The 17974-nt window shown below is 44.7% G+C and overlaps 2 protein-coding genes across 4 annotated transcripts in view; one reads left to right on the top strand and one right to left on the bottom strand.

Moving 5' to 3' along the window:
* Positions 1 to 3095, bottom strand: part of CBX1 (chromobox 1) — a 30017-nt gene extending 26922 nt beyond the window's left edge. The window contains 2 exon segments of the mRNA XM_004377987.2: positions 2100 to 2271; positions 2274 to 3095. Coding sequence (XP_004378044.2) covers positions 2100 to 2271; positions 2274 to 2427 — 326 coding nt within the window. The 5' untranslated portion in view covers positions 2428 to 3095.
* Positions 3096 to 8054: 4959 nt separating this feature from the next.
* The window catches only part of SNX11 (sorting nexin 11), a 17544-nt gene continuing 7624 nt past the window's right edge, over positions 8055 to 17974 (top strand). Inside the window, exons 1-8 of one of the 3 annotated variants that reach the window (XM_023732796.1) lie at positions 8055 to 8083; positions 10292 to 10351; positions 11314 to 11368; positions 11899 to 11985; positions 12313 to 12413; positions 13653 to 13748; positions 13959 to 14171; positions 14915 to 14990. In XM_023732796.1, the coding sequence (XP_023588564.1) occupies positions 11327 to 11368; positions 11899 to 11985; positions 12313 to 12413; positions 13653 to 13748; positions 13959 to 14171; positions 14915 to 14990 (615 nt within the window). In that variant the 5' untranslated portion in view covers positions 8055 to 8083; positions 10292 to 10351; positions 11314 to 11326. Of the gene's footprint in view, positions 8084 to 8110; positions 8257 to 10291; positions 10352 to 11313; positions 11369 to 11898; positions 11986 to 12312; positions 12414 to 13652; positions 13749 to 13958; positions 14172 to 14914; positions 17899 to 17974 lie in introns of those variants that run through there. The other 2 variants (XM_004377986.2, XM_023732795.1) reach the window with 2 other exon arrangements.

Below are 17974 nucleotides of genomic sequence, written 5' to 3'. Positions count from 1 at the left end.
ATAAATGCACATTAATCAATTCTATTAACACCTGGAATTCTCAGAAAGGATCTCAAAACCCTATTCATCAACAATCTGAATGGCCTTCTATGTCCCAGACACGGGGTGAACAAGAGGGCCAGCACCATTTTATGGGAACCCATAAACTAGCCATTAGCATTTTACTCCAAAATTCTTCAGAGATAACCCACCACTAAGTGAAAATACATCAAATACAATGCAAAATCTCCTATACTACCACAGAGAGTATATGAAAAAGGGAAATTTTGCTGGATAAACTAGCGCAAAATGATAAAAATGCATCTAGCGTCTTTTTAAAAAAAACTTTCCCAGTCCCTAAGATGGGCATGAGAAGATATGATTGCTTCCTTTCTTTAGCCGTACAGTTAGAAAATTGTAGGTATTCAGTATTAAAAAAAATCAGTAGAAGGCTAGGGTACCCTTACTTGTTCTCTTTAATCAAGAAGCTAGAAGCACCGAGCTTCACACTACTTACATTTTTAATGAAAACCAATTTAGACTACAGCAACCAACGAAGAAAAATGTCACCACAGGGAAAAATGGAAATGACTAAAGATCCTCCACTACCCTGAAGCTTCATTAAGATGTGACCAATTCCAATTCAGGTGCCCTTCAATCATACTACTTTCCATATAAATGCCTATAAGGGAAAATACATGCACTAATTTCCCAATTGTATTCATGTTATCTATTCCAAAACCTTGGACCTTTCAGAACTATCCCAAACTGCTGACAGCATTTTTCATATAATTAAGAAAGCTATTTTATCCCTAGATGGTGGTTCGAGAATGAATGATTATTTTTGTAAACTCTACCTCAATTTAATTAAACCATTAAATGTATGCATATAACACAAACACACCAACAGCCCTCAGCTAAAGCTTAGTACTTAGCTTTCTTTCCAGTGCTTTTGAAAAAGGGGTAGAGTACCGCCCACTTTGTATTCATATTTTGTTCCAAAAGGGCTGACTAAAAAACATTAGAGGCCCCCCAACACAAAAAGAATAGTATCTCATATACTTTTCTTCTGTCTCCAGATTTCCCACACCAACTCACCACCTCTCCCATTACTTGAGTCCATTCCTTAACTTTTAATTCTTCTACAAATTTCTACAATTTCACCACCCCCTGTGAGATCAGCAACAATCCCAGATAAAAATTTATGGAACTGTGGATCAAAGCAAGAGCTGCACTTAGGCTGTTTTGTTTTGAATTTCCTAAAGAAATCATGGAGTGAAGATAGAAGACAACCTGGAAAAGTGAAGAAAGCGTGTTCTATCCACTCTTCACACATTATTCTTACAGTCTCCCCGCTGTAAGGACCCATCAGCAAGCAAGGGCGACCAGCTTTCCCCTTCCACCCCTCACAGAAATACTCTCGCGGCCTTCGCTCCACTTATCCTAACAGCTCCTCCCCTTCTAGAGCCAGGACAGGCAGACAACAATTCCTCCTAGATCCACCCCCCATTTACTCAACAGTTACTTCCCAACCCCTGCTTACACCTACACCACCAGATCTCCTCTCCCTGTAGCACACCTTGGGCTGCCCAGCGTCCCGTTCAAGTCTACTCAAAGTTACTTCTCCCTAGCCCGCCGGACCCAATTTCCTCAGGTTACAGCTCTAAATCTAAGGTCTCGCAGTCGTCAGCCTCTCCCCACGCGTACCCAAGCAGCAAAGGTGCCCAACCTGTCCCCTTCCCAATTTCCTAAAGTGTTTCCTCTCCAGCCCAATCGCACAGCCGCCCAGCCAACTCAAGCAGCATTGTATCGTATATCCAGCCCTCGAAGAGCGACCTCCAAATGCTCGGCCCACCCCAAATCTCTTCAATCTCTTCCTCAGGATTCGCCGCCCCGCCCTCTCCATCCTTCAAGCGACCGGCGCCCGATCCTCTGCGGCGGCCGGAGAACTCCGCGCGGGAAGTGGAAGGGAAGGGCGAGGGGATCCGAAAGGGGTCCGAGGCGCTCCCCGCCCCCAATTGCCGCCGCCTGCGCGCGGCCCCTCACCCGGGGCTCCCGCCGCCGCGCGCTCCACGCCCCCCGCCCCCCCCCCAGTTCCCCGCCTCTAGCGGGCTTTTCACCTCAGAGCAGCGCCCAAGAGCCCGAGGGGAATCGGTGCCGCGCTACTGGCGCGTCGAGTCGGGCCGGCGGGAGGAGTGACGCCCACAAAAGCAACAAGCCGAGTGGCCGCGGTCGAGCTCCTCACTGAAGCGGCGTACAACAGGCCCCAGCCAACGGCCTTCCCCCTCTGCGAACAAAAGAGCCTCACACTCCGCGCTGCCCGCCCCCTTCACTGCGCAGGCCCGACGACCCGTCGCACAGCATCATGGGGCTCAGAGTCCGTCCGAGACTACAAGGCCCGAAGTGCTCCGCGCGTTCTACGCCACCACGCACAGCATGCGAAGGCATCGGGGAAATCCTCAGTAGCCTAGAGGACCTCTGGTGGCGCAGTGGCTAGGCGTTTGGTTGCTAACTGAAAAGCTGGTTAGTTCGAACCCGGTGAGAGGACGATGGAATGATATAGCAGTCTCTTTCCATAAAGATTACAGCCTTGGAAACTCTATGAGGCAGCTCTACTCTGCCCTGTAGGGTAACTAAGAGTCAGAATTCATTTGATGGCAGTGGGTTTGGTTGGGGTCAGTAGTTTCGAACGTTGCAAACTAGAAATTCTGAACATGTAATTCATTTCCTTGACTCATTTGACTCTTAATAGGTTCTTCACCAGAATTTTTTCAAATCTCCAGCGCTCTCCTTAGCGTTGAGATTACTTCCTCTCGGAGGCTTTCCTTGATCTTCCAGAGTAGGTTAGGTCCCCCGGGAGGTGTCATCAAGGCATCCTGGACTTACCCCTTTTCACTGACTATGCCGAGGAGCACCCCTCACCCAGCTACCCCAAAGAAACATAGAATTAAGCAAACCATGCTTGTTATTTTTCGAGATGTATTCTCTAGTTCTCCTAATTTAAACTAGATTGCTGTCCCCAAACCTGTTCAAATAGAAATTCCATTTCCCATCATACCATTCACCCCACTTTATGTCGTTAGTTAATATCTGTCTTCCCTCCTGGACTCCAGGCTCTGGTGAGAACAGAAACCTTGCCTTGAGTTGTTCACTACTATATACGCAGTGGCCAGTACAGTCCCTGGCAGAGAATAGTCAGTCAATATTTGTTGAATAAATGATTAAATGAATGAATGACACATTCTCCTGGTACCTGACAGAAAACAGAGGTGATCAAGCTTTCCTTCATCTCTTCAGATTTATGTTTTGTTTTGTTTTTTCTCTCCCTTACTCTCCCTTTCTCTATCCAGTCAGGAACTATACAGACAGAACGTCTAAAGGTGACATTCTTTTTTCTTACTTTAATCTTCACCAGAGGGAAAGGGGGAAATTAACTAAGTCTAGTGCACTTTACTCTAGAATGTAGAGGTCTGCATTTATAGAAGTTATGCTGCGCTAGGCACTGTGCAGGTCTCTGGAGAGTTGCCATGTAAGAAACCCAGCCCAGAAATATCATAATAGAGATTTGCTAAAAGGCTGTGGGAACGCAGATAAGAGGGCAGTTCTTCCTGAGACATTTGAGTTGTGTCTCCAGTGTTGGGTCTCTAAACACTAAGGCAGAAACTTCAGGCTTGAAAGTTTGACATCCATCCCTGGCAGAATTCCACAACAGATAATTAACGAGAGCTTTTAGTTGATTGCAGATTAGCATAAACCAGTGGTGCCTCGCCACCAGAAAAGGAGAAGGTAATATTTGGCAGCCTTAATTCAAGAAGGGCATAGAGCAGTGATGGCTCTCTACTTAGAAACATGCACATAAGAGCCTAAAGTTTCTGCATTAACAATATTCATTTTCAAAATCTGTTGGTATTAAATAGGTTTAGTTCTTCTCTCTTCCCATAAGAATGGTGACATTTTAAGTTACTCAGACCCTCAGATCTTCTGTTTTTAAGAGAAACAGCAACTCAGTCATAGTAATGTTGCTCAAGACCACATTTGAAATGGCATTGCTTATGTCCACAGGAAATGCTTCTGTCACATCGTTTCTAAAATGCTAACCAAAAAGTCGGCAGTTCATACCCACCAGGCGCTCCTTGGAAACCCTATGGGGCAGTTCTCCTCTGTCCTATAGCGTCGCTATCAGTCGGAATCGACTCGATGGCAATGGGTTTTGTGTTTGTTTGTTTGTTTGTTTTTTTGGTGAGGAAGGGAAGAAGTGTAATGTTCCAAAAAGAACAAAGGCTTAGCAAGCAGGCCGAACTGTATTAGATTCTGTCTCTACTATTCGTATGCTGTATAACCAAAACCAAAAACCAAACCTATTGCTGTCAAGTAGAACTGCCCCATAGGGTTTCCAAGGAGCAGCTGGTGGATTTATATTGTTGACCTTTTGGTTAGCAGCCGAGCTCTTAACCACTGCATCACCACCAGGGCCCCTCTATAACCTTAGACAAACTGCATTACTCTCTGAGTCTCAGCCTCCATGAAAATCTATAACATGAAAATAATATCTAAAACCTGCCTTGCACCATTGTTGTGGGATTAATGGTAATGTTGTATAAAACGAATGACATAGAGCCAACATTCGGTAAACATAATGTATTTCAGGTACAGTAGATAGCAGCTTGTGAGATGTGATTTAAAGAGCGGGGGAAGTATGAAAACAAAAAACCAAACCCTTTGCCATCCAGTCGATTCCGACTCACAGCAACCCTATAGGACAGAGTAGAACTGCCCATAGGGTTTCCAAGGCTGTAATCTTTACAGGAGCAGATTGCCATATCTTTCTCCCGCAGAACTGCTGGTGGGTTTGAACTATCGACCTTTCGGTTAGCAGCCCAATGCTTAACAACTGTGCCACCAGGGCTCCTCCAGGGGAAGTGTAGAACTCATAAAATATTTTCCTCCATACTGTCTGGAATTCTTTGTTTTCATTTTGACCTGCTACTTGAAATTCTACTGTTAAAGATTTATTCATTTGGGGTTAACAATCACCCTCTTTTAAAAGGCAAAAATACCTCAGAGCTATCAGTCTGTCTTACTGCCCTAGGTCAGTCTGATTCTCAAGTTACTTCCTGGTAGTAACTGGATTCTAACTACAATGTACAGAGTCTCTGGGTTTAAGTGCTCAACTGCTAACCAGAAAGTTGGAGGTTCCAATCCATCCAGAGGTGCCTTGGAAGAAAGGCCTAGTGATCTGCTTCTGGAAGGTCACAGCCTTGAAAATCCTATGAAATGCAGTGGTAATCTGCACACGTGGGGTTGCCATGAGTCGGAATCGACTGGATGGCAACTGGAAAGAAAGAATTAAAATGAACACTTCTCGAATCATCCACCACAACCTTTAATATTGATTGGTTCTGTTCTGAGAAGGGATCACTCATTACAGGAGAGGTACTTATTATCAAGTGTTAGAAATCACTGTTGTAAAAATAAGCTAGAGATAGAGCACCATCTGTTTGTGAAACCTACATTGCAAATTATTTAATGAGTTTATTTCAAAACATTTATTGAGCAATGCGCAAGGGGATGGTGCTAAGCCCTTATATTCTTTGGAATATAAGCTCTAGAAGGTCAGAGTATTTTTCTGTTTGGTTTACTGCTTTATTCTTGGTGCTCCAAATAGTACCTAGTCCATAGGAACGCAAACCAAACCCACTGCTGTGGAGTCAATTCTGAATCATAGCGACCCCACAGGGTTTCTAAGACTGTAAATCTTTACGGAAGCAGAATGCCACATCTTTCTCCTGCAGAGTGGCTGGTGGTTTCAAACCGCCGACCTTTCGGTTAGCAGTCGATAGCTTTAACCACTGCACCACCGGCGCTCCTTAGCCCATAGGAAGAGCTTAATAAATAATTTGTTGAATAAATACATTCTGCAGAGACATTCTCCTAAGCTGGCTCTCCAAATGTAGTCTACAGATTCCTGTGAGTTCCTGAGACAGTTTCAAGAGGTCGGCCAGATCAAAACTATTTTCATAACAATTAAGACATTATCTGTCTTTTTCACTATGTTGACATTTTCAGTGATGGTGCAAAAGCAATGCTGGGTAAAACTCACTGATGGTGCAAAAGCAATGAGGGGTAAAACACTGGCATCTTAGCGTGAATCAAGACAGAAGCACCAATGTGTACTACAGTCATTGTATTCTCTGTTGCCACACACATGCCATAAAAGAATTAAAAAGTCACTTTCACTTAAGAATGCCCTTGACGAAGCAGTAAGAATTATTAATCTTATGACATCTCTATCCTAGGGTCTTTTTAATGTTGTGTGTGATGAAATGGATGTATGCATAAAGCACTTCTGCTGCATAACAAAGTATGATGGTCGTAGGATTGTTTGAGATGTATGAGCTGAACTAGCTACTTTTTTCATAGAATACCATTTTTTACTTGAAAGAATGACAGAAAAACTATAATTATTCAGACTTGTGTATTTGAATGAAATGAACTTGAAATGACTGGAAGTAAGGAAAATGACTGGAAGTATTTATTGTCAATGATAAAATCTGAGCTTTCAAGCAAAAATGATAATTTTGGAAAATGTGGTATCCGCAGCAGTGAGCTTGACACCTTCCCAAGACTTTCCTGATAATAGATTTTTTTTAAATGTGATTTATTATATCAAATAGTGAAATGCAATAATTTTTGTAGGATCTGCATAATTCAGTGAACCAATATTTTCCAAATGATTTCAGATTCCCCATTGCAACTAACCTTTCCATTTGTTGAGTTTTGGTATAGTATCAAAGAGAAATATCTACAATTACCTGAGAAGGCTAAAAATTCTCCTTCCTTTTTCATTTATATATCTGTGTAAGGCAGAATTTTCTTCATATACTTCAAAAAAATATAACACAACAGAGTAAATGAGGAAGCAAATATGAGAATCCAGCTGTTTTCTATCCAGACAGACATTAAACAGATTTGCAAAATTGTAATACAATGCCAATCTACTCAAATTTTTTTGTTTTGGGAAATATATTTTATAAACTGTGTTAACATGTTATGCTTTATTATTATTGTCTTACATGAATTAATAAATTTTTTTTAAAATTCTTAATTTTAATTTCTAATTAAGATATATCCCACATAAACAAAATCTTTTTGGTGTCCTTAATAATTTTCTCAGGGTGTAAAGAGATCCTGGGACCAAAAAGTTTGAGAAACTCTGCTCTGAGGTATGTACAATTATCTCCACTTTATAGATGAGGAAACTGAGACAAAGATTTAGGACCAGTCCAAGGTCACACGGTCAGTGTAGCGTTGTGTACTGTACCCAGGTAGTCTAACTCCAGTGCTTTTATTTATGACCGTGACTTTTCCCTTGATATTATCTTTGCTAAAATTTATATTTAAAAATAGGTTGTTAAACGGCATTTTAACAACATCAAAAAAGTTTTCATCATATCTAATGAATTTTTCTTTCTCACTGTCTGCATGATCTTTCCTTGGGCTTGTTTCCACGAGCGAAATGCGTGAACTGCTGGGCCCTCGCAAATCCTATTTTCACTCTGACAATCTGTGGTTTTACGAATCTTAGTTGCACTCCCCCTTGACACCTCCGCTCGGGAACTGCAACCTACGGCGTTCAAACAGGTACTCTCTAGAGACCCAGTGAAGCTCCAGGAACGTGGGCGTTCTCTTCCCCGACTTCCCACGCTCAAGATTGCCCTAAGCCGAATGGAAACAACGGTCACAACCTCCTCACACCTCTCTACTCCCGGGACCCACTTTCACACCTGGCCTCTGACTGGCTGGACCTGAGAACGATGGGCGGGATGCGGCCTGGATTGGATGCGGAGCCCATTCTCCTGCCCGTCATCTAGTACCCCGTCCACCCTCCCGCGCTGGAAGTGAGACGCCAGGGATCTCGACTGCGGCCGGGGACTTGGGCGGGGCGGAACCGCACAGCCGGGAGCGAGAGTCGCCTCTGAGAGCCAAGGCCTGTAGGGGCGGGGCGTCTCGAACATCCAGGATTGGCGGGTCGCAGCCGACTCCCGTCGTGCACCGAGACACCGGCGACTCACCCGGAAGGAGAAGCCGCGATCCTGGCTATAAGGTAGGGTGTAGTCGGTGTCGCTGTGGGGAGTGGGTACTGCTCTCAGCTAAGTGGGTGCGGGCGAGTAACTTTTTCTCAGGTGAGGGGGCGCAGGTGGTGTCGCTTTGTGGAGCCGGTGATGCTCTCGGGTGAGGGGGCGTGAGCAGGGCCGCCAGGAGTCGATGCTGCTTCAGGTGAGGGGGCGCGGGCTTGAACGTCAGTTGTGGCACTTGGGGTGAGGGCTTCGCTTGACATCCTGGGGAAGGGGCTGTCACACTTCCGAGATGAAGGCGGGGGCTTGCTCGGAATCCAAGGAAGGAAACCCGGGTTTTCAATTTATTTTTAAAGTATAAGTTCTCTTTCCTTCCCTCTTTAGAAGCTTAATAGGAAAAGGAGAAGAAGGGACATGTGGCCCTTCTTGCTCCATGTTCGTTAAGAATGGAGAGGAAGTAGTCGGAGTAAAAGGGTTTGGGGACATTTACCCAAACGGTTAGGTCTAGGGGGTAATGGCAAGTATTTTACGGGACACAGGAGACTCCTGGACTAGACTGTGGCAGCCTTTGTGACTTACCTTTGAAGTGGAAGGAGGAGCAAGTATCGGTTCCATCCCAGTTTACTGATGGACAAGGGGAGCTGCTTGGTCAGACGAGGGAATGTCCTCTAGTACCTGTGGATATTTAAGAAGGAGAGAGTTTTGAATTGCCATTTACTATCTGGCACTAAAGGCTCAAGAATGAGTAAGAAGGGATGGGAGGCTGGGGAGCTCAATTTACTTTAACTACTTGATGTGTTTTTAACCCCTCTCTTGCAGTAGTTTAAATGCGAGAGAAAATAATGAGGCTTAAAGTCTTGAATTGCTACCTTGAATTGTTACTACGTTGGAAAGCTTTACAACTAATCTACTTTGTAAACCGCAAAAGACTGGGTTCTCCCCAGCTGGAAATGTTGGTGCTGGTACAGGTGGAGTAAGTACAGGAAACTTCAGGTGTGATTGAAAGGGCCCAGGAAATGTAGTTAGCACCGAGTGAGGTGGCAAGTAGCTGAAAGGGCCACTGACCCTGTTCTTATTTGGAGAACTCACAGATCCATCTCCCAGATCATAGAGCTGAAGTTAAGAGCTTCCTGCTTCCCCTCCAAGGGCGGAACTGAGCTTCATTTTCTCCTGAGAAGTGCTGTCTATGGGGAGGGAGCTGATGGAGAATTTGCTGGAAATTACTAGATTATTAGAAATTATTGGACAAAGTTTTTGTTTTGTTCCAGTGTTTTTAAGGAAAGTTACAATTGAAACTTCCTTATTTAAGTATTTACGTATATAGCATTTGGGGGGCCCTAGGATTTTTAAAAGCCAATTTATAGCTATTTGTTTCTAAGTAGTAAAATAGCCCCCAAAGAAAAGAGAGGAACTTCAGCATGGAGGTGCCCTTGGTGCAGGGCCCTAGGCAAACTCTTACTGAGCCCAAGAGAATGAGGTGACGATGACCATTTAGTTACTGAGTTATGGTCCTAAATTTGGTAAACCTTTCAATGCACAGGATATATACGAGCTCCCCTGAGTGTGTAGATGACTATGATTTGCTTGTCATCATCTTTCTTATGGTTACTTTCTTATAGTTACTTCAATTTGGAATATTTAACTCTCTCCTCCTGATTTTACCAAATGGCTGAAAAGAGAAGTAGGGAAAACAAAAATCTGAGGAGGTTAATTGTTCACAGCAGGTCTGCCTGTTTCACTGCCTACTCTTGGATATTATGCATCGGTTGTTATGGAATTAAGAGTTTCCTGCCTTTTAGTTCAAGACCCCTTTGAGGTGGTGGCTGCGTCAGATGAAAAATCAGATTGTCAATAAAAATGCTGTTTGAGATGGTATTGAAATCGCAAAACCTTGGGTTTGAGCGATAGTGTTGTCCAGTTTTGTCATATGGCATGCAGCTATGTCTCCGTGTGCAATGTCTGTCTGTGGAGAGATCCTCTGGTATATTGGAAAGAATTGGAAAAGCTGTTTGCTCTGCTAATTTTGTGGTGTAAATGAGTTCCTCTTCTCTTGAAACATTAGCCTTGTGTTAGCAAAACATAAAAGAGGGAAACTCATTACACACTCTTGTAATGGTAAGGCAGAACTAATAAGAGAATGTGTTTAAAATTAATTGTGGGACTGTAAAAATGAGTGGATGTGAGAATGGGGGTGGGGGGAGTAGAGGGAGAGCTTAGAGATAGTCTTGTTTCCCCAGGAGCCAGCCCGGATCATTTGTTGGCAGTACATATTGGCTGAAGTCAGTTTTCATTTCAAGGTAAATTGAAAAGGGAAATTAAACCTTATTGTTCTGCTCTTAAGAGAGGAGAAGTGGGTGGAGACAGCAGCCTGGGTATATGCTGTTGGAGTGGTTCTAGGAGTAACAAGATTAGTGCTGTATTTTAACAGAAGGTGACATCATGGGCCCCCTTGGACTTGAGTAACCCTGTGCTGCAGCCTTCACGGTCCCCTTGTTGGAGTGGGCGATGTCACTGCACATGTAAACTGCCACACTGGGGGAAATCAGGGGCTTAGGCTTTAATGAATCTTTACAAAGGAGCGGAAAGCATCCTGAGTCGACCTGTGCAGCTGTGGGGCACTTGAACAGAGGTGCAAATCAGATGGCATGTTGAGAGAGGAAAGGATTAGAACTATTAGCACAGGTTCCAGAGAGTGGATTAGATAAGGGAAGGTCGAAACTGGGCAACCCACTTGAGTGCTCCCCAGAGTGCGCAGCACTATGATTCACCTGTGGGGAGGTGACTGTGGTTAGCAAGATAGAGACTCAGGCACAGTAGTGTTTGTGGGGGCTTGGCTGTTTCTAAACAGCCGGGAGGGGGCGATGTTAGGCTCGATTTCAAAGCTCGGCTCCTAGTGCCCACCAGGCACTGCTGGTGCTTGCAGTTCGCAAGGCAGAAAGGTTTTAAACCTGCCTGTTCTGGCTGTTGGGACAAATACTGTGTGCAGACCCCAACATACTTTGGGTAGAGGTGGCCTAGTTGAGAGTCCTGGATCTGAGAAAGGAGGCAAATCCCCCAGGGCTTTTAGCTTAGCACTGAGCTAATGCGGGGAATTTTTTTTGCTTCCTCATAAGTTTTACACAAGAACAAAAAAAGTGGCCTGGGCTTCCCCAGAGGGTCTATTAAAAACTTTCTGGGTTTTGCCCTGGTAAAGAGTGATCAGAATTGAGGCATACTATACTAACCATGATTGTTCTTCATGTCCTTTGTCCGTGTTCAGATGTTTTTTTCCAATGGGCGTTTGGTGTAGGATGTTGGAGAACCAAGAGCAGGAGGTAAGAGTGTAGTCTCCAGCGAACAAGTGGGTAAAAGTTGGAGAGGGGATTTGGGATAAGGGAGGGCACAGAAATGTAAGTCACTGTTCACTAGTGCTCTTGCCACATTAATATTAATAATTTGTGGTTCTAATGTTGCTATGAATCGGAATTGACTTGATAGCAATAGGTTTGGTTTTGGTTTGGTTTCGTTCTAATGAGTTCAAACTAAAGCTTGTAGATGGAAATCAGTAGCAGAGGCATTGCTGGGAAATGAGGTTCCATTTTGACTAATTTTTCCATTGGGTAGAATATTCTAGAATGTAAGCTTTGTGAGGGGAGAGATTTTTGTCTCTTGTTCATGCTCTGTCCCCAGTGCCTAAAACAGTGCCTGACACATAGTGTGGGTGTGTAATAAATATTTGTTGAATTGAATGAATGAATGAAAGTAAGTTGGTACTGTCTGAATGGAAAAATCTGGTAACCTGTATTGTCAAAGTTACCTTACTATGTGACTGAGCCAAAGCTGAGGTAGCATTTCTTAACTACAGGAGGTGATCACCGTACGTGTTCAGGACCCCCGCGTGCAGAATGAGGGCTCTTGGAATTCTTATGTGGATTATAAGATATTCCTCCATGTAAGTACATCAAGTTTCTGTATTGGGGTCAACACCCTCCAGGGCTGAGGACTAGGGCCAAGGCAGAACGTGTTTGTGGGTGTGCCTGGTGGGCTAGAGATAGACAAATTAAAAGAAAAAGAGGGAGGAGAGGAAAGAGAGCTTGGGGTACGCCTGAGAGTTGCTTTTGGAGCTACCTGGTAGCACCTGCTCTAGTTTGAGCCCCTGATCAGGGAGGTACAGGACCATGGCCTGGCAGCTTGGACCCTCAGTGAGAGCAGTGATGGAGAGCTCATGTAAAGTTGGTCCTTTCTCACTAAACCGTTTTTTTTGTACTTCCTCCTAAAGACCAACAGCAAGGCCTTTACTGCTAAGACGTCCTGTGTGCGGCGCCGCTACCGAGAGTTTGTGTGGTTGAGAAAGCAGCTACAGAGAAACGCTGGTTTAGTGTGAGTTTGCCTCTTGCTTCCGTCTTAGATCTGAAGCTGGCATTTACTTGCTTAGGAAGTGGAATTTACAGTGAAGAAAATTTGCAACATATCAGGCACTAAGGAAATTGGAAAATGTGTTTTTAAATTATGTTTCCAAGTCAGTGGAAGAAGTAAAGATGAGTTCTCATTGCTAGTATTTTGACCGAATAGCCATAGAAACATCAAAAATATTTTTCCTTTTTTATATGCATGTTAGTCTAGAGCTAAACAAATGTACTGCTAGCATTTTAAATGTGCTTATTCCTGGATATTGGAGACGTTTAAGCACCTAAACTTAATTTGACAGGTGGTGTTCTTGTCCATTTGAAATGTAAAAATTGTGATTTTTCTTTTTTCTTTTTATTTGGTACAGTGCCCCTTCTCTAGGTGCATACCAGACTGAGAACCTTAAGAAAGACAGTATTACTCATTCTTCATCAACACCTCCCAAATAAGTCCTGAAAGTGGAGATAATTAGAACAATGACTCCACCTCAGGATGGTCACTGAATATTCAGTGGTGATGGATGGCCTGCTGAGTCACCTAGCCAGTTACTTAATGTGTAGGAGTTATGAGGCCAGTGTCATGGGTCAGGCCCTCATAAGCCAGTTGGAACTCCCTTAGTTTCTCCAACAGATCCTACATCCTCTAGCTTGGCCTGTTGTTTTGTAAAAATATGTGCTGCGCTTCATAAGAGAGGTGAGGAAGAGTTAAAGAGTTTGTGGATGACTTGCTGCAACTCAACTATTTTTAGAAAATTCCAAGTGTGTGGCCTTCTGGGACTGGAGAAGGTAGTATTAATTTACAAAGAAGGACCTAGAATTCTCCATGTACAAGTTTCTTTTTAAAATAATAGTTGATGGTAAGAGTGAGTTTTATAAACAATGTAGTGTAGCATGGGCTTTGGAATCATAGACTTGGTTCAGATACCAGCTTCTGCATACCAGCTGTGTGACACTGGGAAATTTTCTTAACCTCTCTGATCTTATTTCCTTACTATTAATGTCTTTCTCACAGGGTTGTTGAGAGGATTAAATGAAATAGTGTTTATAAAACATTTAGCACACTGCCTGACGTATGGCAGGCAGTCCATAAATGTTACCATTCCCGCCTTATTAAAAGCTAATTGTGTTGATTTGGGCCTCTTCTCAGGGGATTTCCTTGATCAGGGCTGGAATGACTGTCTTGGATGTTATACTTATCTTGGTGTTCCCACAGGCCTGTACCCGAACTTCCTGGGAAGTCAACCTTCTTTGGCAGCTCAGATGAGTTCATCGAGAAGCGACGACAAGGTCTGCAGCACTTCCTTGAAAAGTGAGTGGACATGATGGGCCAGCATTGGCAGCATGGGAGGGTGCCAGGCAGGATGGGCCCCTTCACACATATAGGCATGTTTGTGGTAGACGCCTTTCTTGCACCCTCACACCTTCAGTGCTCACTCAAACCAGAAGCGTCTCAGAGGATGGGGTGGAGAGCAACTCCTCAGGGTGATACTCTGTGTTGTGCAACCTGTGTTTGCCCTAGGGTCCTGCAGAGTGTGGTCCTCCTGTCAGACAGCCAGTTGCACCTCTTCCTGCAAAGCCAGCTCTCAGTGCCTGAGATAGAAGCTTGTGTGCAGGGCCGAAGCCCCATGACCGTTTCTGATGCCATTCTTCACTATGCTATGTCAAACTGTGGCTGGGTCCAGGAAGAGAGGCAGGGCTCTTCTCACCTGGCTAAAGGAGACCAGCCTAAGAGGTAACTGAAGCTGTCTTTTTGAGACAGTAGGGGCTAGGATTACTGTAACCTCGGCCAGTAGGGCATCCATTTGATGGGGAAAGTGATGTCCCAGAGTTGGTGGCCTTTCAGAAGAGGCCTCATTCCCCATGTGCATGGTTCTTTCATCCCAAGTGGGTCTGTGTTAATCCACCACTGTAGCAGGGATTCCTATTGAAACCTGGGAAAAGAAAGGGGAAGGCTTTCTTTATTCCTTTTCCCCCTTCTGCCTCCTTTTTTTTTTCTTTTTTTTTTTAAAAAAAAAAGCTGTATTAAGCTATAATTCACATACTATAAAATTCACCCTTTTAAAGTGTACAACTCATTCGTTTTTAGTATATTCACAGAGTCGTACAACCATTACTCATACCAATCTATTTTAGAACATTTTTATCACCCCGAAAGATACCTGTACCCATTAGCAGTGACTCCCATTCCCCTCAATCCCCTGGCCACTGCTAATCTACTTTCTGTCTCTGGATTTGCCTTTTCTGGACATTTCATATAAATGAAATCATATGATAATGTGGTCTTTTGTGACTGGCTTCTTTCACTTAGCATAATGTTTTCAAGATTCATCCATGTTGTAGCATGTTTATCTATACTTCATTCCTTTTTATGACCAAGTATGTAATATTCCATTGTGTGGATACACCACCTTAAATGTTTATTCATTTTTGCTTATCCATTCATGCCCTTCCTTTTCCCTTCCCACTCTTTTCCAGTTGCTGCTTTCTTCCACGATCTGGTAGGAGGAACTCTCCCTCACCACCTCCCAGTGAAGAAAAGGACCACTTAGAAGTATGGGCTCCTGTTGTTGACTTTGAGGCACCTTCCTTGGAGAGTCCCACTCTCCCAGCCCTCTCCTCACCGTCACACTGTGATTTTGCAAGACCTGATGAGGGAACCTCTGCTGGTCAGCCTGCAAGGAGGGTCATGGGAGGGGACCAGTTAGCCTCCCTGTCTCATGCTGTGCCTTTGGACCCTGGTCAGTTAGAAACAGTCTTGGAAAAGTGAGCTCTGAGTTCTGCTTTGAGGAGGATGGAGAACGTGCAGGCAAGGAGACTTGCACGGGTGGGGTTGGGCACAGGCTTGTCTGGGGAAGGTTGGGCTGCTTAGTCCCTTATAGTTGCCTCTGCTTGGGCTGGTTGCACAGAAGTCTGTCCTGACAGCTCCTTGCGATTCTTCCATAGGAATAAACACTGTGCAGCAGATGTTTGTAGGTTAAGCCTAAGGCCCAGGGGCTGTTGATTTTAAACAGAACCCCATATTTACTGTCCTGGGAACTGCGTTTCTTCAGGTATGTGTTTGTTCTTCAGAAGCACTGCCTCAGGTGACTGGTTTTAGGGACCTGTAAGGGGCAGATGCTAAGCTGCCACACTGAGTATCGTTCCAACGGGAATGCGTATGTAGTTGAATTCCCATCTTAGCTGGGTTCTGTTCTTGCTGCAACCCCTAGAGCACTTTGTTCCTGGGAGGCTGACCTCTTGCCTACCTCCTTGCACGGACAGGATGGTGAATAGTTACTCTTCCCGCCTCCTTGCTTTTTTCCACTAATACCACTGAATGGAACAGGTGCTGTGACTCCTGTAGCTGGTGTTTCCAGCCTGTCCCAAGACCTCAGCCTGGCTTGGGCCTGGGACCCACTTAACAGCGTATGGCCGTCCATGAAGGAAAGGTGGTTGGTCATAGTCAGAGGGGAAAGGTGACTGCTGCACTGGGCCCAGAAGGCTTTGTTTAGGAAAAAGCCACTCTGGGCTGTCAGTGTCACTTCTGATTATACAGTAGAGACGTGGCTATCTTTTCTGCAGGGTTAGAGTGGGCTTCTTTCTTTTTTGGAATCCTTTCTTTTCCCTTAGTAATAGCTCCCTGCCCCCAGGGTTTCAGCCACCATAGTGTCCCTCTGCTGTGTTGCAGGGAGGCCGTATGTTCAGTCCAGTGGGGCACAAGGGCTTTGTTTTGCCTATATGAGTGGGCTCTGGGGATGGAGATGAGGAACAACATGCCTTCCTTCAGACAATGAGGCATTCTGCCCTCCTGCTGCCATAATTCCTCTCCACTGAGAGCCAGAGCTGGTAGGAGAGCAGTGCTGCTGGCATTCCACATTGCTCCGCACGGAGGTTCCTGTGTGTGTGGTTCTTCCCCCTCTTGCCCACTCCCCCTTCCTCTGGCCATCCTACCCTGTCTGTAGGCCCTTTTACCGGCTATGCTGCGGGACTGTCATGGCATTTAGTTCAGAGTTGAGGGGCTTTGGCCTGAAATAAAATTCAAGTATTTAAGATTGTTGTTGCAATTTGTGTCTAACAAGCTGTAGCGGAGAAGGAGGGAGTGAGGGCTGGCAGTCATTACTTTCATAAATCATGAATTTATCAGCATGGAAATAATGGTTCAGATCTGCGCACTGCAGCACTCCTGCACTGGGTGTACAGCTCAAGTTCATCACCAGGAAAAAGGGGTTGACTTCCAAAGAGTCAGCATCCAGCTCTTCTCACAGTTTTGGCCATGAACCTTGTTTAGGTATAATTTACCTGATGCTGCTTCCATCCTCACAGCCTGCCTGGGATGCCAGGTGCTGAAAGAGAAATAAAGTTTATCAACAGGCAGATGCAAAGTCCTGGCTGGTACTCATCCCTCTTCCCTGCCCACCCACCCTGTGCCTCTCCTTTATATGATGCAGCAGAGCAAGGCGAGGATCAAAAACCTACAGAGGCAAATCCAAAATGTCAAAAGAAGTTCATTTAAAAGGGGAAAAAAACTCCATACACAACCCTCACAAAAACTCGACAGATGCTAAGCTAATGGCATCCGCTCTGCTGATTGGTGGGGATGGTTCATGAATATTAATGAGTCCAATGCTCCAAATGGTGCAGCTGTGAACCCAGCTGTGCCTGAAGCTCTCTGATCTCGAAACTTCCAGACAGGAGCCGGGGGTGGTCTGTGTCAATTCCCTACTCAGCCAAAAAACAGCAAGCTGGGTTGGCCTTCTTCTGTTCTCTCCTTTTCTTCCTAGAGTTGGTGCTCAGCAGCTCGTTCTGCCAGCAGGGTAGGCTGCCGGGACAGCAGGAGCCATTCAAAGACATGGACGTGATTTTTCTGACTCTCGGCTTTTTTAATGATCCATTAGCAGCAATGCATACAGCAGCACCTCAGTTAATCTAAGGCCAGGCACCATCCCCTTGTGGTCTTGAGCTGAGTTGCATGTCGGCCATGGAAGGGGAAGAGTTTCTACTACAGGCCTGGGCTATGAGAAAAACAGCAAAGATATGTCTTCCCCTGTGTAGGCAGTGCCGTTTGCTCTCTCACGGTTTGCTCTGTCCCTGTGCACTTGGGCCAGCCACCGTGGCTGATGACCTGTATGTGGAGAATGGGGAGCTGTGGGGAATGACCTGCTGAGGTACTTCTTAGAAGGGAAGTATTGTTTTGAATTTTGGTTTCAGGCAGGTTATGTGCCTGAGTCACCTTCTGACAGCTATTTCTATGGCCCAACTCTAGTTACCTAGGATCAGTGGCTTTGGCTTGGTGGGAGGAAGTATGTGTGTGGGGGATGTGTGGAGGATGAGTTTTCTTAGGTGAAAGTAATAAGTTTCATATCATACTTTTATTTGATCTTTATAGCCCCCAGTGAGGAAGGGAGGGCAGCAATTATGCTCATTTTCTAGTTGAGGAAACTGAGTTGAGTTTGGTTTTTAAAAAGCACATTTGTAGATGGCTGTTGAGTATATTCATGTGAGAGACATTTTCTAAGCTCTGTAAGACAAGTTTTTTTATATATATATTTAAAAAAA

The sequence above is a fragment of the Trichechus manatus genome, unplaced genomic scaffold, assembly GCF_000243295.1.
Source record: "Trichechus manatus latirostris isolate Lorelei unplaced genomic scaffold, TriManLat1.0 scaffold00054, whole genome shotgun sequence".
Taxonomy (NCBI): Eukaryota; Metazoa; Chordata; class Mammalia; order Sirenia; family Trichechidae; genus Trichechus; species Trichechus manatus.
This window is presented reverse-complemented; position numbering and strand designations above follow the sequence as displayed.